The sequence below is a fragment of the Phyllostomus discolor genome, chromosome 2 (genome assembly GCF_004126475.2).
Source record: "Phyllostomus discolor isolate MPI-MPIP mPhyDis1 chromosome 2, mPhyDis1.pri.v3, whole genome shotgun sequence".
Lineage (NCBI taxonomy): Eukaryota > Metazoa > Chordata > Mammalia > Chiroptera > Phyllostomidae > Phyllostomus > Phyllostomus discolor.
In genome coordinates, this window is record NC_040904.2 from 170,215 (window position 1) to 198,009 (window position 27,795).

Sequence of the window (27,795 nt, forward strand, 5' to 3'; positions counted from 1 at the left end):
CGGGAGCAGTTTCCGCATCGGTCCTCAATTCCTGCCTTTACGTCCACCCTTCAGACAGTCCCTTGGGCTCCGTTTGCAGAGCCCGTCAAGCCTGAGGCGCCCCTGTGAGAAGGACGCCGACCAGTTACTGCCTTGACACACTGCAGACAGGACGAAGGGTCCACCGGCTCAGCACAGAGCCTCTGTCAGCGCCTTCAGCACACTTCGGAAAATAAGTGCATTTTAATAAAACGCACCTGCATCTGCTTTTGTCACATCATAAACCCATCTGGCAGCTGCTCTTCTTTTTAAAAAGGGGCAGGCTTGGGGGGGGGTGGGGGGTGTCTCCCACACGGCAGCTGCACAGGCTGCTCTGTGCTTCTGGAAGCGCCGGAGCGGACCTCACGGCTCTCGGGGGCCGACCCTGTGTCACCGACCGCACGTCCGGCGGCGCCCTGGCCGCTCACGGCCCAGCTGTGGTCCTCGTGGCCTGACCCACCCCCTCCTCTCCTCTTGGCCCAATCCTGTGATTCACTGTTCTGCTTTTAGCGCATTCGCCTATTTTTAAAGCCCGCCACGGAAGGCAGCCACCACGTAAAGGCAAGCACACCGCACATCTGCGTGGGCCGCGTGGCCAGCAGCTTCAAGAGCCGCTTGGCGGATGGGGCGGGGGTGCTGGCCGCAGCAGGTGGCCGGGCGGGGATGGGCCAGGCTGGCCGCAGGCTCAGCCGGCGTCTGACGTCAGTCTCTTGGTCCCTTGTTTCCGCTGCCGTGGATTAATCCAGCTCGATTCGTTTTTAGTAAGACTCCTGCGTTTATCTTGCTTGTCCTTGCAAACCAGGAATCACACACTTGCTTCTCTGTCAGGCAAGCAGGGCATTTTAGCAGCCGGGGGGTCCCATGGGGAGCCTTCGCTGACCTGCAGATTGTCGGCGTGGCCTCACGCATGTGCCCGCACACGCTGTGACCATCCGTGACGACGCACGGGCCTCCTTAATTCGGGGTCAGGCCAGGTCTTTGCTATCTCCCTTGCTGGGGCAAAGCGTATGAATTCTTGTCCATAACGGAGGAGGAAGGAGCGTGGCTTCTTGGGGCGCAGGGTGGACGGAGTCCCGGGAGCCCCAGCGCCGCTCCCTGCCAGCCCTCGGCACCCTCGCTGCCCATGCTGCTCCTCACACAGCTGGCTTCTGCCCCCACGCGCCTGCTCCCCTGTGAGTGTTGTTGGGGTTCAGACACCAAAGTATAAGGCGTTCCCGTTTGCCCACATTGTTCTGGCCTTGAACTCACTGAGCTGAAATAATCATGATGTCTGGGAAGTTGATAATTTATTGAAGCGTATTTAAATGTACCTTCGGCCCAGATCGGTTGAAAAGACTGGAGGTTTGATCATGAAGGCCACCTCTAACAGGGTGGTGGCAAGAAGCAAGTATCTCTGTCCTCGGTCGACTCCTGGCAAACAACGGGGGGGAGGGGCGGGGTTGAGGCCCCCAGCACCGGGCAGAAGCTGCCCCCTCCACCCTGAGCGGGAAGGGAGCCTTGGAAGGGCCCAGGGACGTGTTTCCTCTGGAGGCTGTCCCCCAACCTGTGGGCAGGGTCCCCACTGGGACCCGCCATCCCTGCCCCAAGCCACCGTCGGTGGGTGGCTGTCAGGCCGCTGCTCTTTGCGCATGCATAGCTCAGGCTGTTCGCCCGGTGGCGAGGCTGCGGCCCAGACGATCACGGTCGTCTTCCCGGTGATCGTTTTCAGCGCCGGCTGCAGCCGGAGCCGCGCCCACGGCCCGCCGCCCCTCTGGTTCACGCTGAGCTTCAGCTGTTGGCACAGAGAGGCCGGACTGTGGCGGTGAGAGAGCAAGGACGCCTGCCTTTTCCTCACCGCACTGACGACCCTCTGGGTTTCCGTCACCCTTTAGCCTGAGACCCGCCTGAGTCTCCTCGTCCCGTGCTCCGCCGAGGGGCTGTCAGCAGGGGGGAGCGCGAGCGGGGTCACCGCCGCAGGCCACGTCCCCTGGGCTGCGAGGTCCTGCTGGCGGGGCAGCGGGCCCCTCCTGCCACGGCCTGTCTGCAGGACATTCTTGAAGGGGTCGGGGGCGACTGGGGCGGCATTTTAGGCCAAACTCCTCTCAGGCTCCCTCTGACACTCATGGGATCTGCCTCTGTTCACCCAGAAACACCTGCCAGGCCATGGGCCAGAGACAGGGGTGCCCCTCTCTCCTGGACCCCGGCAGTGGGCGGGGCCCTGGCCGGGTGGCTGCCCTGTCCCCGGGGACCCAGAGCCACGCGCTGGTTAGCTGCTCGTGGGTGGGGGGGTGCCGTATGGGCAGAGGGCAGAGCCGCCCTGGCCCTTCCGAGTGAGGCCCTCGTGGTGGCTCATGCACGCCCTCTGACCCGAGGGTGGCCCGCCCACCCCACTGGCGCCCGTTGAAGCATTTCCCTGGACCTCGCGTGTTTGCTCTCGGCCGACACAGGAGTGCTGGCGGCTGGGCAGCACTTCTGAGCTGGAGAACCACCCGGGACCGTTTGCGAGATCTCGGCCTGGCGGGCGGAGCTCCCGATCCCTCGGTTTGCACCGAAAAGGAGCAGGACCGTCTCCTGCGTTCTCGGTGTGTGCAACCAGAGTGACGGGGTCACGGGGCCGGGGATGCGGGGGCTGAACCTCGGGGAGGCTCCCGAGCGCCCAAGGGCTCGCAGTGAAAACCGCCTCCTTTCGCTGTTTCAGATGACTCGCCTCCCGAAGACGCCGCCCCGCCGGCCTTCCCCGAGCTAGACCAGCAGCTGCAGGTGAGGGTCTTCTTGTCTCCCTTCCTTCCGTCTCAGTCTGGTCGGCTCGGGTAAACCGGGGAGCAGCCCGGCCCGGGGGGGTGGGGGGCAGAGCCGGAGGGAGCGCAGGTCTGCGGGCTGGTGCACACAGACCCCATCTCCTCAGCCCCAGGCGGGCGGGAGCCCCAGGGCCTGGGCGGGCGGCTCTGCCCCCTGCGCTGCTGCTCGAGTCTCTGCACCGCCCCACGGGGCCTGGGGGCTCAGGGGTTTGGGAAAAACCCACACGTGGGGGGGTGTCATGCAAGGCGACGTCCGAATAATCTCCCTTTCTCTGCTCCACCCCCACCCTCCCTGGTTCTGTCAGCTGTTAATAGAACATGATTATTTTATGTTTTAAGTACAATTTTTGAAGATTTTATGTATTGAGAGAGAGGAGGGGAGGGAGAGAGAGGGGGAGAAACATGGATTGGTTACCTCTCGGATGCGCCCCACGCGGGGACCAGGCCCCGCCACCCAGACCTGGGCCCTGACCCGGAACCCGACTGGCGAGCCCCTGCTGTGCAGGACGACCCCCGACCCACACCAGCCAGGGTGGACGTGGTTAGTCTGTGTGAAACCTCTTGGGAACCGCCCGGTTTGACCCTTGGGGACCGTGTGTCGTGTGGGGGGCCGTGGATGGTGTGCCAGGGATGTCCCACTGTCACACACCCCAGTGACGCCCCTTCTCCGTGAGGGACAGATGGTGACTGCAGCACCCACAGCTCTCGGGGGCAGTTCTGCCTGGGCCCTGGCCTCGGTCCACCGTCCATGCTGCACACACAGTGCCCGGGTCTCACGGGGGCTCGGACCCCGGGTTCAGCCACCCCCGTTTTCCCTGATTGCTGCGTCAGCAAGCCTTCCGGAGGGTCTGCAACCTCCAGTCCCCCCCAGGCCCGATGCCCCTTACACCCACAGTTTCTGTCCAGGGCTGTGCCTGGTCCCCCTGAGACCCCGGAGCTGGGGCCCCTGGTCCTGAACAGCCCTCGCGGGTGGGAAGAACCAGGAGTGGGTCCTGTGTCACCCAGGCTGGTGGTGTCCCTTTGTCTCGGCCAGTTCTTACCCCAGCGCCTGTGTCCAGAGCTGAAAGCCTGCTGGGCGGCCCCTGGAGGGCCCCCATTCTCACGGCTGCCACAGTCCGGGCACCGTCACCCCCCCCCCCCCCCAGCCGGAAGCCCGCCCAGCGGAGCAGCGAGGTACAGGTCCCGGAGACTGTCCAGGCTGGGGGGGGGGGGGGGGGGCAGGCCGGCGCACTCAGCCGGCGCAGACAGCTCTGCCTCCGCGGGGTCCTCGGCACCTCCAGCCGCCCCGTCTCCCCTCCCCGTGTCCCCGTGTCCCGGAAGGCTCTTTGGCCCGCTGCCCTGCGTCCCGGGCCCCACCACAGGCCCCGGTTCCCCTCCGCACAGGGACCGCCCCCTGCGCGGTGCCTGCGGTTCCGTCCGCTCCGCAGCACGGCGTGCTGGCTCGGGCCCCGGCTTCGCGGAAGGGCCGTGTCTGTGTCTCAGGCGGGTGAGTGGGACTGTGAGACGGTAACTGTGTGTCTGTGCCCACGGTTTTCCTGCTGCATTTCACGGTCACCTCGAAGCCGTCTCGCTCCCTGGGGTTACGAGGAAGCCGTGAGCCAGCGGCTCTGCAGCCCACACAGCAGCAGCAGCAGCAGCAGCAGCGGCACCGTCGGGTCCCGGCGCCGCCCCCGCCCGGCAGGGGGCGCTCGCTCTGCGGGCGGCGCTGGCACCAGCGCTGTTCCCCCTGGGGACACGGACGGTCCCCCCTCCCCCCACTCGGGGGTCCTTCTCCGCGGGAGCCACAGCCCCCTGCCATCGCCCACGTCACTTCTCTGAAAAAGCACTCCGTTTCATGGCTTTAATCCCACTTGACCTGTTTCACAAATCAACTCTTATTTAATTATTTCAATCCAACAAGGCTGTTTCATCCTTATGGGCCCTTGATGAGCCCGGCCGTTGAGAGGCCGTGTCCGGCTCGCGGCCGCTCTCGTGGCCGTGGGCATCCGGGGCCTTCAACAGGCTCGCTGCGCCTCTCCGTGGACGGACAGGACGCCTGGCACGTGGGCAGTGGCTTGCCGGGAGGAGGCTGGCACGGCGTCTGAGACAAGCCTTTGCCCGCTGTCAGGCCCCTGGGTGAGGGCCGTCTCTGCCTGAGGCTGCCCTGCTACTGTGCCGACACCTGGACACCGGACGGTGGGGGCTGGGAGGGAAAGGCTGAGACAGGGCACTGGACCTCAGGGCAGGACTCTATTTCCGCGTGCACCCGAGCCCGTGGATGTCGGCTGTTCTGCAGCAGCGGTGTCCGCGCTGAAATCCGTGCACGGGCTGGCTGCTCACAAGGGCAGTCCACTCCCCCCTCCCTCCCTGGCCAGGGCGCTCGGGGTCACCGGCCACCGCGCTGCCCTGAGGAAGGGCCAGAGCCGGGTCACGAGGGCCGGCGGATGCCTGTGCACAGTCCTTTCTCTTGGAGCAAACCGACCCCAATGACCTCGCCGGGGCCCAAACACCTGGCCCATGGAACAGGCATGACGCCAGCCCTGCCCGCCTGTTTGAGATGAGAAACCAGGGTCAGACTTTGGTCCAGACACATTTGCCAGCTCAGATGGCCCGTGGCCTTGAGTCCAGGCAGCCTTCCTTCCCGGACACCTCCTGCGGAGCCCGGGGCAGCTCACGCGGCTCCAGCAGGCGTGGGCTGTGTCGTCTCTGGTTTGCGAGGTGGCCACAGTGCGGTCCCAAAGCCGCCTGGTGAAATCTGCTCCGGCTTTCGGTGTCCACTGCACAGGCTTTTGTCACTGATAAGACGCAGCCACAAAATAGCTATTTGGTGGACACTCTATCACCAACTTGACCCCCGGGATTTTTCTGTTGCTTTGCCAAGAATGTGGACATGTTTGAGCATGTAATTCCCAGTGCTTCTATTTCCACAGAAGCCAAAAAAAGCCCATGCAAGAATAGCAGTGACAGACGTGGCTCTTGATGTCTCTATTCGCGCAGACCGCTGGGCAAGAGGCCGCGGGGCAGGTAGCAGTCTGCAGAGACATCTCCTTCCTCGACCGGGTGGGGTGGCAGGCCGGTTCTATTCCTGCCGGCTTCTTTCCTGAAAAGGGCTTTCGCGTCTCCGTGCCCCCGAGTGGCATGTCCGGGTGACACTACTTCACACCGGACGGGGGCCCAATTTTATGTCCACTTCCCAGACCGAGTGAAACATCATCCCTCTTCTTCAGGCCTGCTTCCTTTTCTTCCCGGTGGCAGTGACCGGCCCCTCTGGGCTCCGAAGGGCGTGCGGCCCGTTAACAGGCCCTGGGTCTCCGTCAGAGGCAGGCTTGTTCTCGAACTGAGTGCTGCAGCTGCGTTTGGAGGTCATGGTTTGGCCTACAGATGGTTCAGAGCTAAGCCGCGATGTGATCTAATTATTAGCATTGGAACGAGGAAAAGGTTTTTCTAAAAATCTTCTTTAAATTGAATTTATTGGGGTGACAATAAAATTATATAGGTTTCAGGTGTACATTCTCTAACACATCATCTGTACACTGTCCTGCATGCTCACCACCCCAAGCAGCCTCCTTCCCTCACCATCCATCCCTGTCTTCCCCTCCCCGCCCCTTCCCTCTGGTCACCCCCACACTGTTGTCTGTGTCAATGGGGTTGTTCTTTGTTTTGTTTTTGGTTTTGGTTTTTGCTCAGTCCCTTCACCTTTTTCACCTAGTCCTCCCAACACCGCTCCCCTCTGACAGCTGTCAGTCTGCTCTCTGTCGATGAGTCAGTTCCTATTTTGTTTATTAGATTCCACATAGAAATGAAACACTAATTCTAAAGATCACATGCACCCCTATGTTCACAGCAGCATTATTTACAACAGCCACAGTTTGGAAACAGCCCAGGTGCCCACGAGTAGATGAGTGGATGAAAAAGCTGTGGCACGCTTACACAGTGGAATACTACGCAGCAGAAAGAAAGAAGGAATTCTTACTTTTTTTGCGACAGCGTGGGTGGACTTGGAGAGCATCACGCTAGGTGAAATGAGCCAGTCAGAGAAAGGAAGGTGCTTCTATAGTCAGGTAAAGAGCACGCTAATGAGAGGGCGCTGATAAACTTCCTGTTGGGAATTACAAGGACGGCTGGCTGCCAGGACCGGGGGCTCAGTGCCGCAGCTGCTGGTTTTGTGATGTGGGGAGGGCTGCGTCCTCGCTATGAACCCCGCTTTCCTGAGCTGCGGAGTGGAGACAATGCCGTGCTCGCGAGGCTGGGGGAGCTGATGAGGAGCAGGGACAGCATGGTGCTCGGCGACACGAAACACCCCTCCGTGGACATGTTAACCCCTTCCCCTGTGAGACGCTCAGAGTGAGGCGCTGAGGGAGCTGTAACGATCCGTCCAGTTAGACAAGGGGAGCACCTCCCTGGAACACCGAGTTCAGGAGAGAGGCTCTGACGCCCTCTGTGTTTCAGGGAGTTAAGGCACTTGGAAGACAACATGGCTTCTAACGTTTTAAGCAAGTTGAGCAAGTCTCACCCCGTCCACCCTGAAGTCCTCTATCTGATCTGAGGGGACAGTGACAGGTGTCTCTGTGGCACACACTGACCTCGCCTTTTCTCAGACAGTGTCTGGCAGGGCCAGAAACTGAGGTCACCTCCACAAATAAACAGTGCGTGGCTGGAGGTGTGTGCTAGAATGTCTTGTTATCCGAGCAGCTTCTCCAGACACCTCTTTTAGGTCTTGCATCAACGCACCACTTGGGAGCTCAGGAGGGAAGATAGAGAGAATGGAGCGGTCTCAGCATCCCAGAGTTCCTGAGCATCCAGCGGGAAGCGGCTGCTTTTTTTGTCTCTCAACATGTTGAAAAGTATCTCGCAGTGTTTTTTGGCTGCTGTGACCAGAGAGAAAATACACACAGTTCCCTGGAGCTTTACAACGATACCTTTAATTTTGGGGGGCTGGGGGACCCAGTGGTCATTAGGACACGCCTTGTAGGAAACTTTTGAGACACTCCCGAGTTACCTCTGCCTGTACTATGGGCTATGTCAACAGAAATGACAAACATTATTCATGGAACCATCACATAATGTACAAAATATGCTGTATGTTTACTAGTTCCTACCTGACCGTAATAGATACTATAGAAATGTCAGTTCTTAAAGTGTTTTAAAAATATTTAAAATTCTAAGATAACAGCATTCTCAAACATCACAATCAGTCCTGAATACGTTTATCCACTTAGTTTTAACAAATTGTACTCGTTAGTTTGGGGGCATTGAAGTGCAACATAAATTTAAACCGGACACCCCCGACTACCCCCCGATGTAAAGGTCACATCGAGACTTCAGGAATAAATACAAAGTCTGCTCAGCAACTGTAGAATATTTAGCTCCCTAAATATATCTGGTGTGTGGGAAGCTGGGAGAGGAAAATTAACTTCTTACATTTTCGAAGTGGCCGGGGCCAGCGGCATCAGAAGACGCCAGGCAGAAAACGGAAACGCTTAAGCTGGCTTTGCCACTCGCAGAGGCGCACGGCCAGGCCCCTGCCACACGCTGGCGGCCGGGCAGACAGTGGAGGTGGGGGGGGGCGGCCTGGCTCGCGCTGGCATTCTCGGGACCGGAGCCTGTGGCTTCTCTGTTACTTCATCCTGATAAATCGGTCCTGATGAGTGGGGTGGGGACCGGGGCAGCAGAGGCTCGCTGTGCTGCCCTGTAATTTAAAGCCCTTGGAAGCCTCGTCCCCAGCAGCTGGAGGAGGCGGAGGGGGAAGGGGGGCAGGAGGAAGTGCCCCCCCCCCCGGGCTCTGACCTCATGCAAACCCCCGTCGGTGTCTTGGAAAAGTGGTTCAGAGCTGGCTTGAGACACCGTTGGGAGGATGTCTCAATTTAACCTCGGAACTGGCCAGGCTGCGCGCAGAGCAGATGCCACGGTGCTGGCCGCGCCTGGGAAGGCTTCCACGGCCCGCAAATCTGTGCGCTCGGACAGCTTCGCCTCGCCCTTTCAAACAGAATGTCTTTGCATTGCTTTTCCTCGGAATGCAATGCTTCACTCTTAAACAAGAGTGTGCAATAAATGCATCCAACGTGTGGGAGGATGGAGCATAATTATGGAGGAAATAAGAAAATTTTCTCCTCCTGAAGCAAAAGGAAATTCACCATCAACACGAAAAGCTTATTGATTGCTGGTTCATTCCCAGACTGGATTCTAACTACAAAGGTCTCTTGGACAAGAATAGTTAAAATTAAGCAACGAGAACAGAAACAAAAATAAAAGTGTTAATTCTTATTCCAAGGAGTTAACAGACTGTTTCATTCAGTTACCACAGGCTTTCTTTTAGGAGATTTTGTAGTTATTGGGGTGAACATGTGTTAGTAGCTTAAACGCATGTGAGGCCAGTTAATTCATGAGTACCAGTGTTTCTAAACGTCACGTGACAGAGCTCCATTTTTGCACTGGAAACCCGATTCTTGCCCTCCAATGCCAGGAATCTTTCCTCAGGCAAGAACATCAATGGGCACTGTGGGCCACACGCTGTCTCTCGTTGTGAGAGGCTGTGAGAGGGTAAGACAGCCACTCTCAGCGGTGGCCTGGAGACACTGTGCGCACACACACACACACACACACAGACACGCAGACATGCACACACAGTCCATCACCAAGCCGTGGGACTGTTCTGTGTCATACACAACATCCCAGGTCACCTCTCTATAGCACTACTTTTTATATCAGGAATGAAATCTAAATATTTTTAAGTATGTTTTATCGATTCTGCTATTACAGTTCTCCCATTTTTTTCTCCCCTTTATCTCCGTCTGTCCTGTACCCCCTCCCACCAGCATTCCCCGGTCTTAGTTCATGTCCACGGGTCGTGCATGTAAGTTTTTTGACTTCTACATTTCCTATCCTATTCTTAACCTCCCCCTGTCTACTTTGTACTGACCGTTTATGCTTCTCATTACCTGTACTTTTTTCCCCCTCTCTCCTCCTCTCCTCCCCACTGATAACCCTCCATGTGATCTCCATTCCTGTGATTCTGTTCCTGTTCTAGTTGTTTGCTTAGTTTGTTTTTCTTTTTGTTTTTTAGGGTCAGTTGTTGATATTTGTTTGTTGTCATTTTATTCTTCATTGTTTTGATCATCTTCTTTTTGTTAGATAAGTCCCTTTAACGTTTCATATAGTAAGGGCTTGGTGATGACGGACTCCTTTATCTGCCCTTCCATTCTAAGTGATACCTTTGCTGGATGGAGTCATCTTGGGTGTAGGTCCTTGCCTTTCATGACTTCAAATACTTCTTTCCAACTCCTTCTTGCCTGTAAGGTTTCTTTTGAGAGATCAGCTGATAGTCTTATGGGAACTCCTTCATAGATAACTGTTTTCTTTTCTTCTTCTTTTAAGATTCTATCTTTATCTTTAATCTTTGGCAATTGAATTATGATATGTCTTGGTGTGGCTCTCTTTGGGTCTAACTTGTTTGGGACTCTGTGTTTCCTGGACTTGTATGTCTATTTCCTTTGCCAAATTGGGGAAGTTTTCTTTCACTATTTTTCAAATAAGTTTTCAATTTCCCGCTCTTCCTCTGTTCCTTCTGGCACCCCCATGATTCGGATGTGGGAACATTTAAAGTTATCCCAGAGGCTCCTAAGTCTCTTCTCACTTTTTTGAATCCTTGTTTCTTTATTCTCTTCCAGTTGAGTGTTTATTTCTTCCTGTTGTTCCAAATCACTCATTTGAGTCTCAATTTCCTTCCTGTCACTGTTGGTTCCCTGTATATTTTTCTTTATTTCACTTTGCATAGCCTTCATTTCTTCCTCCATTTTGCAACCATACTCAATCATTTCTGTGAGCATCCCAATTACCAGTGTTTTGACCTTTGCATCTGATAGGCTGGCTATCTACTTGTTGCTTAGTACTTTTTCTGAAGTTTTGATCTATTCTTTCATTTGGGCCATATTTCTTTGTCTTGGCATGCCTGTTACGTAATAAGGGGCAGAGCCTTGGCATGCCAGTGCCGGGAGCCTTTCTCCCCAGGGTGGGGCAACCCACCCTGGGTATGTGCCAGGGTGGGGCAACCCACGTCCCTGTGTTGTGGTCCTGTGTGTGGGCGAGGGTCAGGGAGGGAACAATGCCACTTGCTCAGCTCTTGCCCTGCTTTCAGCCACTTCCTCTGCTTCCCCCACGTGAACTGCACCCTTCCAGGTGCTGCCCTGGAGCTGATTCCTGAGAGGGTCAGCTGTGCATGTTCTAGGACCCCGTGGGTTCCTCCAAAGGACTCTCCTGAAAAACTGGCAGTTTCTTCTGCCGCTGCAACCCCCATAGGTTTTTACAGCCAGAGTTTTTGAAACTTTACTTCCCCACGCTGGAACCCTGGGTTGCCTGGTCTGTCTTGCTCCCCAGTTGTTCCTCCATTTATCTACGAATATTTACATGCGAACGTGGGACTGTCCGGTCCGCTAGCTGCTGCCTCGCTGTGAGTCCTCTCTGCCCCAGCTGCCCGTCTCCACCCCTCCTACCAGTCTGAGTGAATGTTTCTTCTTTGTCTCCTTGGTTGCTGGGCTCCCATACAGTTTGGTTTTCTGGCAGCCCTGGTTGGTTTTTGTTTTTAAATTGATTGTTATCCTCCTTCTGGTTGTGTGAGGAGGTGAAACATATCTACCCACACATCCATCTTGAGTTTTTTTTTTAATATTTTATTTATTTATTTTCAGAGAGGGAAGGGAGAGAGAGAGAGAGAGAGAGAGAGGGAGAAAGAGAGAGAGAAACATCAATGTGCGGTTGCTGGGGGTTATGGCCTGCAACCCAGGAATGTACCCTGGCTGGGAATCGAACCTGGGACACTTTGGTTCCCAGCCCGCGCTCAATCCACTGAGCTACGCCAGCCAGGGCTCATCTTGAGTTTTTGTGTCTGAAATCTAAATTTTTTAATACTCTAATTTACCAGAATTCCTACTGGGATAAGAACATATGTTTAAAAAATGATGTGGTGAGCCCCCTTGGCTGGAGAAAATGTCCGGTGATGTCATCAGAGGCCCTTGAAGGAGGGGGGTCCTGCTGGGCAGAGGGTGCTTCCATTTGTCCAGTGGTGCCGGGGTCAGAGGCACCAGGTGACGAAGTGGCGAGAGGCTCTAAGCTCCCTGGGGAGAAAGGCAGCATGCCAGTGCCGGGAGCCTTAGAGAGTTCAGAAGATGGGCCGGGGCAGCCGAAAGGGTTAAGGACCACTCTTTTGTTGCACTAACTTTTTTTTTACTGTGGTAAAAAACACACGACATGAATGTTGCCATCTTAATCATCTGTAAGAGTGCAGTCAGCAGGGTTAAGTGCATTCACAGTGCTGAGCAACCATCTGTGGAACTTCTCCGTCTTGCAGAACTGAAACTCTACTGATTAAGCAGCAACTCCTCATTCCCCTCCCCCAGCCCCTGGCAACCAACACGACAACCTCACAGTGTTGTGGTGGGTTGTGTAAGATCACTTCCGTCCTTGCTTTAAAAAAAAAAACCCTAGCTGTTAACTTTGATGCACACGGGGAGACCCTGACGCGGTGCTGACCCTCGGTGCCAGGGTGGGTGAGGGCAGAGCTTGCAGGGCCCAGGGGCCGAGGACACCTGGCACCTTTCCTCCCCCAAACACTGAGCACTCAGCAGCTTTGGCTTGTTCTTTAAAAACCGGAATTACTCCTTCCTTGTGGGGAACCTTGAAAATGTGACCGTGTAGCATGGTCATCCTGCTAAGAGCACAGGAGGATGTGGAATACAGCCGGAACTACCCCTACCCTGAACTGCCCTTGGCAGCAGGGGCCTGCTACCGACACATAATGATGTCTTCAAATTTGCCACTATTAAAAAGTGCCAATTAAAAAAAAGAACCCATGAAAAAAAATTCCCACTTAATAAAAAGGTAAGGGGGGGAAGAGGCCTTCCTCTTTTTAGGACAATCATGCACCTGATTTTCAGTTTTCCTTTTTAATGACGGCAGCAAAGGAAAGTCCCCCCTCGACTGTGGCTGCTCTCGTCTGTGCCCTAACACACACGAATTCTTCCAGAGAGTCCGGGAAGCTCTGGACCGTCACAGGCGTGACTGTGCTGAATCTGTGGTGCAGGCCCTGCCACCACACGGCAGTTACGGACTGAGCCCCAGGCGTGGGCTGCGTGTCCATCGGGTGGACACAGACGCGCCAAGTCGCAAGGCCCGGGTGGCGGGGCCTGGGTGACTGACTAGCAGAGGCTGCCCAGAGTGAGTGAGTTTCCCTCGCCTTGCCGTTACACCTGGCGCTCTGCCAGGGGAACAGGTGAGAGCTGGTGAGGTGGGGAGTTCGAGGACACACTTGCAGGAGCCAGGAGCTCTGCATTCCCCTGGCAGGAGCTCCCTCTCCCGCGGCGAGCTGACTGGCGCCGCCTCCCAGCGCGCTGCTGTGCGGAAAGGGGCGACAGTCCCAACAGGCTGAGCACAGGCTGCGTGTGTTCCAGGGCCCTAGGGAAGGGTGCTACATCACACGGTTTCTATTCGATTTTCCATGACGCAGGACACCGATGTTCCACAGGGAGGCAAAGTTCCTCCAAATCAATTTTGAATTTTACTTCTTTTAAAAGACCTCTATGCAGAGGCCTGATGGCAAATGAGGAGGTTCACCGCATCCATCGATCAGACAATGAACTATAGGATTTCCCTACTGCTTCCTGGATGGAGTCCGCACCTGACACCCAGAGAGCTGCTGTGTCTCTGTGGAACGCAAGGAGAGGAGCGAGCAGGGCAGCGTCCACTAGTTCTCAGGTTACCAACATGAAAAACCGAGAATCTGAGCAGACACACAGCCTACCCGATTGGACCAGGGTGAAGGGAGGGGCAGACTGAAAAGCCCGTTGAACAGTGAAATCCTCTTTCTCAGATATTATGTAACATTCTCTGCAAATAATTGAAAAGTGATTAAAAAACTCTTTAAAAGGCTATTAACTAGTGGTTCTAAAAGCAATGGTTTTAATAATGTGTTGCTAACTAGAAATTAGAGTGATAAACTCAGGAAAGCTAGTTCTTTAGAAACTAATTTCCGGACGTAGGCTTTTCGACACGTGGCGGTCGGGAAGGGTTGCCCGGGGGTCTCAGTCCCTCGCTGGGGTCGGAGGGCACAGGAAGCCGGGCTCTTCGGGCCTCACTCGTCAAGGGGCCCAGCGCCCGTCCTTCAGCTTGGGGGCACGCACCAGAAGGGCGCCCTCCTGGTAGGGCTGCTCTCGCCAGTGATTAGAAGCCTGGGTAGCAGGACCAGAGCGCCCGGGCCATGGGCACGGAGCCTGACCCACCCCTGCGCGGCCCCCCAACACAGGGCTGTGCCTGCGGGGCAGGACCGGGGCAGGACCGAGGCCCCAGGGGCGCAAAGGGCTTGGCGACGCATTGATACAGGAAAATGACCGACTTCTTGTTGTTCCCGAAGCCTCTGCCGCCTTGCCAGGACTCCCTGGAGTCCATGCAGGTCTTCCGGCAGCACTGCCAGATCGCGGAGGAATACCACGAGGTGCGCAAGGAGATCGCGCTGCTCGAGGAGCGGAAGTAAGTGCCCGGAGCCGGGGGGGGGGGGGGGGGGGCGCGGAGGGGATCGGGGTCGCTAGGAAACGTGTGGTCTATTCCGCTCGGCGGAGACGTGACCCAGAGGGCACCCCGTGGGTCCGATGTTTCGTTTCACGAGCGGTGAGAGGGACGGGGGTGCGCCCTTCCTCCATTAAAAACTGAAGTTTTTAATGAGCATTTGAGCTCAGGAAGTGAAACACGCCAAAATGCCACCCAGAGCGTTCTCCGTTGCCCGTGAGCGTGCCCACGGGCCCCAGCACTCCGGCTGCAGGCGGATCCTACCGAACGCTTACCCGGAAGAGTTCCCGCCGCAGAGGGTTCGGTTCGGTTCGGTTCAAGGTTGAGGTGACGTGTGCCGGCCGGATGGTGACGCATGCGTGCTGGACGAGCGACGCATGCGCATGCGGCTAGACGAGCGACGCGCATTGAACGTGACCCTGTACGGAGCCCAAACAGACTGTTCTGGTCTGCTCCTCCCCTTCCCCTTGCTGGAGAGGCACGTCACATATTTATTTATTACTTCGTTTTAAAACCGAAGCAAGTGAAATACATTGTTTTGAGAAGTTTATGACGTTGTCGGGAGTTGGCGAGCCCCGCGCGGCAGTTGCACAGACCGGACCCCCGCGCGCACCGCGAGGTCCCGGCGGCAGGGGCGGGGGCAGACCTTCCCTTACCTCCTCGCTCCGTGGCGCTGAAGACGTGACGTTGTACCTGGTTTTGGTGACAGAAGGCGAAGGGTGTTTGCGAGATCAGAAACCCAGCTTCCTCCCCAGGCGCCTGAGACTCCCGTGTTTGGGGGTTTTCACCCGTTGACTGGAGTGTGCAGGCGGAACACGGACCTGCAGTCCGAGTCCCGAGCGAAGAAGTTTCGTAAAGGAACGCAGGAAGCGGGTTAGTAGTGTGACCAGGGCGTGGTTCCGGCGTGCAGGTGAGAGTGAGGGTGAGTGTGAGAGTGCGTGCGCGGACTGTGAGGTCCTAACGGAGGAACAGGTGGCTCTGTAAATTTACCTGTAAGCTCCTCTGATGGACTTGCCGGGGCACTTCGTCACCTCCGCCGACGCGAGGCTCTATTCGGGGGCGGTGGGAGACTTGCCTGCTACATTACAGGGTCCGTGGGCTCACGTTCTTGTCTGCCGCCTTTACAGAACACGCGGGACACCGGTCGAGGGCCGCCCACCTGGTGTGCGGTGGGGACGGGCCCCTGCGCTGTTGGGAGCGGTGGCGGCTGCGGGCAGGAAGGCAGAGCCGACTCTGGAGGGAAGGTGGCTCCACCTAACCCGCCAAACCACAGAAATGTTGGCCGGACCCCCGATTAGCTGCTCACGGGCCTTTCTAAACAGCTGTCTAACTGGGAGGCAGAAGCCAAATTCTTTTGTTATTTTTTCCTGTCTTCTTCATAGTCTCCCAAACTTGTTTTTCATTATTTCCGCTTCTGCCATTTGGGAAGGGGACTCGGGGGCTCCAGATCTGGGTCGGCGTCCTGTTGTTGCCCTTGGTTGTCCTGCCTGTGGTTTCCGTCGCTCGAAGGGGACACCCTGAGCTTGGCCTGGATTTCAAGGCAGACCTCACCGCCCCTCCCCCTGCTCCCCGCCCACCCCAGCTGTCCCACAGGGGCGCACACTTTTCCGGAGCACCACGGGGCTCCCTGGAATGACCGCGCCAGCCCTTTCTGCGGGCTGGTGCCGTCGGCGGTCACCCACCCGGGTGCTGCCCCTGCTGACTGTGTGCAGACACGGATGCCCTGTCACATTCTGGTCCCACCCCCGAGCGGGGAGCTGTGTGGAGGGTCCGACACAAGTGAGGGTGGCTGAGAGTGGCCGAGAGTGGCGTTGATGGGGGGGGGGGGGGTTTGTGACGCCCTCCGTGCAGACGCTTTATTTGTAATTCCTGTGGCCCGTATTTAAATATGGAGTCAGCATCCGCGATAAAGTCTAAGATAAATCGTCAAGATAGAAAGTATGGTTATATTGTAATTACAGTGAGGGTTGTCTTCCAAGGATTATCGGTGATCAACGTTTTCCTGAACACTTCCATGAAGCAGAAATTCGCTTTGCAACAGGTATTTTCCTAAACAGATCTTGTTTCCAAGCAACAGAAACTGGGCCACATGGGTTTGACCTCAGTAATTGGCGGCCCATTTTTTGATGATTTGGATGGAAGTTTCTCCCTGATCTTTTCCTAAAGTATGGATGATCGCATTGCCCCCCGTGATCAGTTCGTGTCAGCTTGGCGCCAAGGGAGACGCAGACGCACCCGAGGGTGCCTCCTTAGGAGAGTTCGGTCTCTGGCCTGATGCAGCCTGAACTTCTCCGGCATCTCCAGAGGAGGTCTCCCTGGATCACGTTCCGGGACCACAGCGGAGCAAGGAGAAGCGTTGGCTGCATTATGTCAAATCATGGTGTTAGATGGTTTTTTCTGGGATTATAAATTCAGCATAGAATGAATTTAACTTAAAGGATCACTTCTGACCTATTGACTAATAATGTAAGAAAAGCCTGTTCATACTTTTATTGGATCTTTTTTTCTTCTCAGTTGAAAAAAATGGCAGTTTTATTGAAAGCTTTATAAAAGTTACCAAGAGGTCTCACATCTTTACAGAATTCCTGCTGTCATTTCTGTCTAGGCCTTTTGCAGGTGAATATTTTTATATAATTACATATCTAGTAACATGAAATATGTACAGGTTTTTTCAGTTATATATTATATAACACATGTAGTTTTATGCATGTAATGGAAGTACATGGGAGTGAGATGTGGACCTTTCATGACGTTTGAAACTTGTGACTAAACCGTCTGATGGAAAGTGTTTAATATACACCATTAAACAGCGGTTAGAGGCACTGTTCGATTTGCACCGAGGGAAAGTGGCTCTTCCCCAGGTACGTGCTTTGTCTTGTTCAAGGGGTTAACCTCTCGACTGTCCCATGTGAGAAAGTGTGCTAGCTGCTACTGCATCAAACGGTAGGCTTAGAATGCCAGAACACTGGCACACTCCTAGAAATGTCAGGCTGACAACTGCCACCGAGTTGAAGAAAGTGACTCAGCAGCTTTGCGTGCACTCACAGGATTGTGCAGCCACCACCACGACTTCAGGGCATTGTTGTCCCGGAGAGCACGCTTGTCCCCTGGGCAGCCAGCAGCGCCCCCAGCCCCCGCCCACCTGCTCGCTGCGACTGTGGGTTGTCAAATGCGTCCGCATGGGCCGTGTTCTTCTGAGAACGGCTTCGTTTATGGGGTGCGGTGTCTGCAAGGTTTATCCATGTAGCATGTGTCGGCACTTCATGCCTTTTTGTTGTAGAATGGTGTCCCCTGGGATGGACATACCGGGTTTTAGTAATCCGTGTCATCAGCTGATGGACCGCTGAGCGGTTTGCCCCTTTGGCTGTTGTGAGTGATGCAGCTGCAATGCCCGTGCACAACGTTGTGTGTGGACATGAGCTTCTAATTCCCATGTGTTGTGTGCCTAGGAGTGGGGCCACTGAGACACACGACAGCTCAGCGTGTCACCTTCTGAGGGGCTGCCGGTGGCTGAAGCGGCCGCACCCCTTTATGTTTCCAGCAGGAACATCCGTGTGTTCTCATTGCTTGCGTCATTGCTGACACTCACAGCGTCTTCGAGACCATAGCCATTCCGGTGGGTGCTAAAGGAAGTCTCGTGGTTTTCATTCACATTCCCCCCCTTGGCGGAAAATATCGACTCCTTTTTCTTGTGCTTATGGCATTTCTGTGTCTTCTTCGTGAAATGTCCATTCAGCTCCTTTGACCATTTTTTAAAATTGTCTTATTATTGAAACAAGTTATAGAATTTTCGCGGGTTCATGCAAAACAGTAGAACAGGGTTTTCATACAGAGTTAACCACAGTCAATGCCAGGCATGTTTCATGGCCTTTTTAAACACAGAAAAGGGTGATGGGGGAACGACGGTCTCCTGGAAGGGAACCTGTCCAGAGGGAGGGAGAGGGAGCAGATGTGATTTGTCAAAGTGTAGTCGAAAGGGGCCCTGTTTTGGTTGATAGTGTAGTACTTACCTTATTCTGAAATTTTCAAATGTTTAGCTGGAAACATTTATTTCTTTAGGGCCCCAAAGGCAGAGGATTTTAAACGGCATTCTCGAGAACCCCTCCAGATTGGGAATGGGGGGTGGGTGGGTGTCGGTCGGAGACTGGACCAGGGCCAAGCAGAGAAGGTCCGATTTTATCTGTTTTACTTGCTTCAGTTCTTTGCAAAACGGACCCCACAGCTCTAAACTATTGAAAACCAAACATCACTGTCACAGGCTAAGCACATCTGTCAAGTAGTTACTGAGACAGACCCCAGAAGGGGGCTTCACTGTCTTAAAGAAACAGTGCCTGGACCCATCGCCCCTCAGGTGTTTGCAGGGCTGGTGGTATGTGGGGAGAACCTTTTGTCTTCCCTCCCGAGATGTCTGATGTGGGCACGAGGCCTCTGGGTGGGGCGCAGGGTTTGCGTCCTTCTGCGCCCCACGGAGAGGGGCTTCCTGAGAGTGTCATGCGTATCGAGCCTCAAGACTCGAGGGCAGGTCCTGGTTTGCAACAGGGTTTCAATAAGCACTTGCCGCGTGAATGGAAAAAGAGCTGAAGAACTGTCTTGGCTCCTCGCTGTGCTCCAGCGGGCGAGAGAGAGTCACGGGATTCCCTCATTGCAGGGTTTAGTTTTGTGTGAGACCCCGGCATCGCAGAGTTTACCGGGCTGTGAGATTACACTCCCATCCAGGCCCCCATCGTAGCGGTGTGGGCGTCTCCCATCGCCCGACTACAGGCAGTCCACCCGTTTGACCGGCGTGTCTCGCCTGATCCTCCCCCGAAGCCACGTTGAAGGGGACAAAACATGTGCCTCCTCTGCTGAGGGAGAAGGCTCCAGTTTCCGGGGGAGCCGAGTGAGGAAATATTTCACCTTTCACCTTATTCCTGCCCCCAAATTAACTCTTTTGGAGGTGGTAGTGGGAAAATCTATTTTCTTTAGAACAGTGGTTCGTAACTGGGCCAAAATTTCAGTCCCTCACCCCCAGGACACTGGCAAGGTCTGGAGGTGTTTTTGCTGAGATAACCGGTAACACTGGCATCTGCTGGGTGCCAGCCAAGGGTGCTGCTGCACCTCCCACGAGGCCAGCACACAGGCCAGCCCCCACGGCAAGACGGTCCGGCCGAGAGGTCGACGGTGCTGAGACGCAGAAACTCGACAGCACTCCCTGCCGCCCCGCCCCGCACAGGTGCTGTGGTGCCTGTGGCTTCCGGGAGACAGATTCCTGTCTGCCTCGCGCATTTCTCAGTCGGGGGCCTTCGGCACCACCGTCCAGACGGTGCTGTGGACATTCCACTCCGGTCGCACGCGCTGTTCCTCCACCTGCAGGAAATGAAGACAGGCGTCCTACCCCTGGTGTCATTTCCAGGCGTCTGCTCCTTCTCTCTGTGTATAAATGCTTGTCCTGCAACACATGTGTGTCAAGAAGGAACAACAGTGTCATCTAAATCACTAATTAAAATAAAAATCCTGTCCTCAAGATAGTATGTTATTATGTTGCCCCAAACTCTTTAGCTCACTGGGGCCAAACTCCCTAGGATTTTGTCTTTTCCAAGTAAAAGTTGTTACTCAATTTTGAAAGTCTCCACAACCACCGTGTTAGTCTTTCTAGACACAGAGAAATAAATGCCTAATGATGAATCCACATCCCAACTTCCTGCAACATGAAGAATCGCCTTAACTTTCGACTCAGTTGCCACGAAGTTTCAGTGTTCCCTTTATCAAGTCACTTGGAGTTTCTCTTCTCCCATTTGTTTTAGCAAATAGAAGCTTTTTCAGGAATGTGGTCTAGGACGGTCTAGCCTATTTACGGCAGACCCAAGGTCACGGTCTTTTCTCTGGCAGTTACAGCGTGTGGAAACTGTCACAGGTCTTGCCTTCTGGTGACGGTGGTTTTCGGCCCCGCACCCACTCCACTGAGGGGGCTGACAGAAATGATAAATGGGAACGGAAGGGCAGGACCACGTTCTAGCCAGCTAGGGAGACTGATTTGTTCCTTAGCATCTATTTATAAGGTGGTCTCTGCAGCCTGATGTGCCAGCAGTAATCATGAATTGCTAATGGATGAGCACAAATATGTCTGCATAAATAGGTCTTCGAGATGATGGACGTTTTGACAGTATTCATTGAATATATGTATGGATAATTGCTTTCAAATACATGGAACTAATTCAGAAACCTATCAATTAAGTCTTCTTAATTCTGACAAGGAAGAAATTATTACTGACTTTCTCTGAACTAAGAAGATTTGACCAGACGATCATGACCAGTCCTTTTGGAGACACTGTAAAATCTGTGATGTTTGATTTATTTTCTCTGTCCATCAAAACTATTAACACGTCCCCAGGAGTTTTAGATGAGGTCAGACCTCATGGATCCAGGGGGGCAGCCATGGTCGTACCCAGCATTTCCAACCCTTCCACCACGATTTGAGAGCAAACTCTATTTTAACCTGAACTATGTGTGTGATACAGTTGATTTGAAAGGGGAAGAAACGGATATAGAAGATCTGGTGGGTGGAGAATGTAGAGGCACCTCTCTCTTTTACTTATGTAAGTTTTACTAATCAATTTCTTGAAAATCTTTTTTGAATTACAATTTACATTCAATATTATTTTGTATGAGTTTCGGGCATACAGCATAGTGGTTAGACAATCCTATACTTTACAAAGTTTCCCCTCAATACTTCCAGTACCCAATTGGCACCATACAGAGTTATTATAATATTATGGACTATATTTCCTATGCTGTACTAATCAATGTCTTTAAGATAGCTACATAAGGATCTTTACTAGTGCTTAATTAGTGACATTTATTGCTTCAATGTGCTTAGAGGTAAAGAGCCATAAATGAGAATAGCTTGATGCTGGCTCCTTCTTATTAGCTGTATGAGTTTTTCAATTAAATTAAGCACCTTGAATTTCTCTTTCCTCGACTTTAAAAGATATATCATTTGTCTCTGGGGTAGCTGACTCCTCAGTGTTCATTCAGCCAGTATTCATCAGGAGCCTTTACATTCTAAGCTCCGTCGAGGATGCAAAGATCATTAAGAGTCCGAAGGAACTCTGTGCTGCACACGTCCCCTTTGACACAGCGTCCCACTGCCCCTGTTGCGTGACCTTCGTGCGCCGTTGCCCTAAATACTCCAGGGACTGTCTTCTGAGAACAAGGACACTCTCTTGCCGAACCACAACACAGTCGTTAAAAGGAGGAATTTTAGCACCGATACCAGTAACTATTATCCAATGCACAGTCCGTATTTAGGTTGCAACTATTTCCCAGTCCTGTCCTTCACAGCTATTTTTCTTTTCAGGCCACAATCGCACATTTCATTCAGTTGTCATTTCTCTTTAGTTTCTTTAAATACGTTCTTTACCTCTTGAGAAGTGTAAGCGAGCAATCTCTCAGTCCCAAGTTGCGTGCTGCCTGCGTCTGGCGCAGGAGTACCCCGGAAAGGATGACGCGCTCCGTGAGGTCTCCCCGTCCCGCCCCCGGGGACGTCCGGTCGGAGCACTGGACTCAGCGGCCTTCAGGCGTCTCTGCACGTTTCCCGGCGGAGGAGGAAATGCCCTGTGCGCTTATACTGCGGCAAAAAGGCATTCCACTAGGGGTTCACTGACCGGCGCAGGGGAATGGCCCAGTTTGGGGTCGTCGTGTTTATCAAATCTAAACGGGGGCCGTGAGTCTCGAGCGCCTCCCCATGGTGGTTACAGCAATGCGGTTGTTGGAGGGGGGGGGGGGCCGAGAACTGCGCGAGTTTGCTGCGGCCCGTCCCCGCCACCACCTCGGCCTGTGCCCGGGGCTCCGTCGGCACCGCAGTGCAGTGCCGGGGCTCGTCTCGCGTGCGTTAGGGGAGGCAGGGACAGCGGTGCCCGCGGGAGGAGTGGAATTCTTCGTTCGTTCGAGGGGCCAGTTAATCTCGGAGACGGAACACAAAGGAAGACACCTGACCCTGACCGGGGAGGGCGAAGGGTGGCCGGGGAACGGTTCCCCCACCCGGAACGCGAGAGAGCGCGTCTTAAGTTCTAGAGGCTTTTGGGGGCTTTCCCGTCAACTACCTGCAGTTTTTACTGTTCGTCGTCGTGCCCTTAAAAGGATCAGCTGTTTGACTGTGGAAGGATTTGTTGAGCGTTTCCCGGACAACGGTTGGTACTATGGGATGTCTCAGCAGCCGTGCTGGAGAGAAAGAAAGGAGGCAGGCGCAGACAGTGGGGCGTGCAGGTGCGGAGGGTGGGGTGCGCAGGTGCGGACAGTGTGGTGCGCAGGCGCAAACGGGCAGGCTCCCAGCCCTGCACCCGCGCATGCGCATTACAGCGTGTGCTCTTCTGCCTCGTCTGCAGGAAGGAGCTCATGGCCAAGCTGGCGCAGGCGGAGAAGGAGAAGGTGGACGCGGCTCAGCTGGCCCGCGAATTCGAGGCGCTGACCGAGGAGAACCGCGCCCTGAAGCTGGCCCAGTCCCAGTGCGTGGAGCAGCTGGAAAAACTCAGGGTCCAGTACCAGAAGCGACAGGGCTCGTCCTAGCTCGGTGCGCACCCGGCCGCTGGGTGCTGCCCCCGCGCAGCTGGCGCCCCACGTGGCCGGCGGCGCTGGAGCCCAGCACTTGCTGCCCAGTCTCATGGGGGTGGGAGGGGATATTATACTTTGAGTAAGATGATTAAAGCAAACCTGTTACCCTTACCTGTTTTCAGAGATTGTAATTAGTTTCCAAGGTGTTGTCTTCTTATTTAGGAAGATAGGACCCTCCTGTACATCAGGGCAGGAAATGACAGAAGCAGCGTATTGGCTCCGCTAAGATCCTCAAACAGAATCAAGCCACAGAACAGACCAGCAGGATGCTCACGGCGGGCCCACAGCTGTGCATTAAATGTCATATCGTCACGGTCCCCCTGGGCTCAGATCTGAGCCCTCAGAACGTCCCCGCCGTGTCTACCTGTCCACGTCCGCCAGTCAGGGCTGCCCTCGGCGGTGGGTCGTGCTGAGGCTGCGCGGCCGCACGGCACAGGAGCTTTGTCTCGGAGGCGGAGGTGCGCGCAGAAAGCCGGTCTGTGCCCGAAGCGCCCTCGCGCGGGCCGACATGCGGTTGCAACAGCGAGAAGCGGACAAGGCCTCATGTTTTCCGGGGCTGCGTCCCGGGAACCACCTGCCTGCGCCGTGGGGTGGGGTGGGGGGAACGGAAAGGGGTTGTTTAGACACTACTTTGGTGAGCTCCCATGAAAACATCAGCAACATTGCAACTACTGCTTTGTCTGAGGTTTAAGAGGGTGTTTTGGGTAATAATTAATGGAACTATGTGAGCAAATTCAGGATTAAAGTGATTTTCCCTTGTTTTACTTATCACCGTATTTCCCCAATTTGATCTTTTTGTTTTGTGTCCATTTCTATTCATGTAACTTCTTTTTCATTAAACATGATCGATACTGTCAGTCCGCACTTTGTCCTCGTGTTAACCTCCGTGGTGCCAAGAGTCGGAGCTGGCCGACCCTCCCAGAGGTGGTTCTTGGCCGGGGCTGCGTGTGCGGAAGAGCAGCGAGAGCCCTTTCCCTGGACAGACCGCAGCTTCTAGATAAACAGCTCAGCTCTGAACTGACCACGATGCGTTAGTGTCTCCGGCAGGGATGGCCCCTCACAGAAGATTGTGGGGGTGGGGCAGGTAAACAAGTCCCAACATCTCTTTATTCTGCCGGAATCAAAAGGACTTAACAGGGTCAAAATATTTGGACACTCCTCGCGTTGTGTGAGGGAGGTGCTGGGTAAATGGGTCCCTGTCCCTGCTCGTCTTAGCCCGAAACTTTTCTGTCTCTAGAAGATAACTATTCATGGCTGAAAAGCAAGCATTTCAGGGGGAGTGTTTCAAGCCGACTTTTATTCATTAATAATACGAAAACATCACTCACTTCTGCAGCAAAAAGAAACCTAGGAGCCGAATTCTTACCAGTTTCACCTTCTCATTCACGTACCTGACACGTTTCCCTTGGTCTTTTCTCCCACGGCACAGTATTTATGTGACGCACAATCACGCAGGGGTTCTTGGCCTTCAGACACCCTTACGATAGTCCTGCTGTTCACCGTGGTGAGAATGTGGGAGGACATCCCCAGTGGGCACCGAGGCCCTGCCGGTATTACGTAAATGTGCTTCTTGCCTTAGGGCTGGAGTGAAAGGAAAACCTGACCCGCGTTACCTTCTGCAATAGCTTTTCCACAGACTCTGGTATTTGTGGGCCATTGGCTGGATGCAGACGCGAGAGAATGTGGTTACCTGGGGCCAGAAGTCAAACCTCTATGCGCTGGTGCTGGCGGGGCTCCTCTGGCTCATTCTGGTCCCTGAGCTTGGACGCATCGCTGGCGCGGGACCACACAGGGCCGAAAGGATGTGGAATTCAAATCGTAAACTTTCTCACACACTCGTATGGGGTCACAGTCTTCTAGGGGGATTCCTCCATAGGCCGGGGGCAGGCAGAGACCTAACAGGAAGGCGGACACTCCAGGTGGCAGGTGGCAGGTGAGGTAAGCCAGGGAACTTACTCACGAGGCTTGTCGTGGGCGACGACAAGAGGACTAGTTTTCCCCACCCCCTCCAAATCTTACAAGTTTACGTGGAGGCTCTAGGTGGGCGCAGTCACGCACCCAAGGGGCTTCAGCTGGGTCATACCCAGGACAAAGAGTCCCGACTGCATTTCTACTCAAAGGCTGAGTTCTGGGGGTGCTTCTGGGAGCTGGGAAGGCCAGCGGAAGTCACGTTCCAAGGGTGGAAGGTGGGGGGCCTCCAGCAGCCCTGCCCTGGCCCAGCTCTTGGGTCAAACCAGTGGTGACTGCTTTCCTCCTCCTCCTCCTCCTTCCTTTCCTTGCTGCTTCTTCCTATAAAAATGCAAAAGGAATTTATTACTTTTGCTTTTGAAATTATTTGGCCCAAGTTACAGACTTAATTCATTGATGGCTTTGATTTCTCAGCAATCATCATGTGTCCTCAGGATAACTCGGGCAAGTCTGACCTACCTGTTTCCAGAGCTGGTAAGAGGATGGAGAATATGCTTAAGCAACTAGAACTCTTCAGATAATAGCTGCACCTCTCGTTGTCACTCTAGGGAATGGTGACCAGAGATGAGGGTGCAGTCACACCGAGGAAGAACACAGAAGGTGTGGTGTCGCGGGCAGAGCTGAGCTGAGCTGACCTGCGGGGTCACGGCATTCATGCTCAGGCCTTGTGAAGGCCCTTCCCATTCTGGCGTCCACGCTGTAAGGACCTGGGATGTATTCTTTCTCATGGTTCCCCACACATGCTCCCTGAAGGAAAAACACCTTACACTCAAGGAATTGTAACTTACAGGGTTAAAATCACATCCCTTCTGTTTGTTCTCTGAAACTCCACAGATGTCCTATTCGGTCCTCATGGCCACTCACATCTCAGGCAGCTCGGGGACAGGTGGGGGATGGGGGGCTTGGGCCCGATGATTTTACGTGTGGATTATTTTCCGTGCGGAGTATCGAGGCCATGGGAATGACAGACAGTGAGTATGGCCCGTGTCACACAAGCAGGGAAACAAGTCTTTCCCTAGTGAGTCTGGGAGTTAACCTTCCACTTGCGGCCTTTGGACACAAGCACTCAGGACGAGACCTCGGAGCGGAAGGACTGAGCCAAGCTTCCAACGGCCTTGGGGAGGAGGCTGCATTTGCGACCTGCTGCCCTCACTGCACTTCTCTGCCCTTGAACGTGGCCTGGCTGTTCTCTCGGGCCTGAGTCCCGAAAACGGAAAGGTGAAGAGGTCGGGAGAAACTCCCTGCGAAACGGCTCTGTCCCAGCCTCCTGACCGCCCACTCACTTCTCAGACACGGAGCAAAAGCTGAGTGTGCCGACTGTCCCGCCGTTCCCGTAACGGAGGATGTGACTCACGGCCCCGAGGCTCCCCAGCACCACGGGCGCTGTGGTGATTGGATCAGTTAAAATTAGCTGGAAAAAGGCAAGAAAGTGGTCAGGGGTGAGTTGGGGTGGCTTCTTTTCTTTTTAAAGACATTTTATGTATTTTTAAAATGTTAACTCGTTACTGTGCCGTGGGTAGTATCCTGAGAACATCTGCTCTGCCCAGCAGACTCCAGGGTTTTCTGGTTTCTGGGAGCTCGTGTGGCAAACACGCCGGTCAGGTCGCTGACCTGGGGGGGGAAACGAGGCCCCCGCTCGTTTTCGGTGAGGTGCAGGGAGACAGGCGCTGCTGGCACTTGAATACGCTGACCCCCAAATGGACCACAACCAGTGAGATGTGCCCAACGCAGGTGCTCAGGTGCCAGCCGACAGGACGCCTACAGGTGGCATTTGTCCGTCTGATCAGATGTGGGGAACAAGGAACTTTCACGTTGGTGCCAAGACCCCCAGAGCAAGACCGGGAGCCAAGGTTTGGTTTGAGATTTTGGGTGAAGGTTCAGGCCGGGAATCTTTGTCTCCCCGAAATCCCAGTCTTGCCCCGTGCTGATCAGGGTCCTGGCAGGGAAGAGGTGTCCCTCCAGAGGGGCCAGTGACTGAGAACCTAACATGTCCCTTTACACAGTTGGGGGCGGAGTTAAGGGAGATCTGGAAGGCCGGTGCAGTGTTGGGGTGGGTGTGCGGCCCCCAGGAAGTTCCCCCGGTGGCTCCGAGGGCAGGAAGGGAGGGAGCAGTGGGGGCCTGGTGGGAACTGGGTCAGGAGCGGCTTCCCCACTGCACCCCCAAGAACTTGTCCTTGGGGGCAGTGAGGCCATGGCCCACCCAGGGCCGGCAGGTGGGGCCCATGGATGAACACCTGTCTTTTTCTCCGCCCGTCCTTCCGTCCTCTGCTGGAGGCTGGCACTGGCCACACTGAACCGAAAGCCAGGGGACAAGGACTCTCCGGTCTGAGGCCAGACAGCGGGTCTCCCGGGCACAGAGCAGGGCCGGAGGGGGTGGAGAGGCCCCAGCACAGACCAAGCTGAGGAGGAGGGTGTGCGCAGAAACCAGGACGGAAAGCGGGTGGCCAGGCTGGGCTGTGGGTCCCGTGCCCCTTCCGGGCCCGAAGCCCCGTTCCCCGTCTGGAAATGTGGACGGGGGCCAGGAGCCCGTCCTCCCCGGCGGGGTCAGGCGCGGGTCATTAGACAAAATGCACGGTATCCCGTTAAAATTAAATTTCAGAAATCAGATAAAGAAGGATTTTTTTTTTTTTTTGGTGTAGTACGTCCCAAACACTGCATGGTACATACTCATAGTAAAAAAATGCTTTTTATCTGAAGTTGTTTTAACTGAGAATCCTGTGTTTCTATGGGAGAAATCTGGGAATGCAAGTTAGGGGGGGTGGTGTGGAGAAGGCTCCCCGGTGCACCCCTGCACCCCTGAACTCCAGCGGTTTGCTTCTTCAGAAGAAAGGGCCGGGGGGGGGGGGGGGGGAGCAGAATGGCCCGCGCCTTTCCCTCCGTGTGCTCCTGTGACGTGGTGTTTGAAACGTCA

The 27,795-nt window shown here is 54.7% G+C and overlaps 1 protein-coding gene across 1 annotated transcript in view; it reads left to right on the forward strand.

Moving 5' to 3' along the window:
- The window catches only part of MAP3K7CL (MAP3K7 C-terminal like), a 32,663-nt gene extending 8,889 nt beyond the window's left edge, over positions 1 to 23,774 (forward strand). The window contains exons 3-5 of the mRNA XM_028503965.2: positions 2,696 to 2,757; positions 14,176 to 14,291; positions 22,691 to 23,774. Coding sequence (XP_028359766.1) covers positions 2,696 to 2,757; positions 14,176 to 14,291; positions 22,691 to 22,871 — 359 coding nt within the window. The 3' untranslated portion in view covers positions 22,872 to 23,774. The remainder of the gene's footprint in view (positions 1 to 2,695; positions 2,758 to 14,175; positions 14,292 to 22,690) is intronic.
- Positions 23,775 to 27,795: the final 4,021 nt, after the last annotated feature.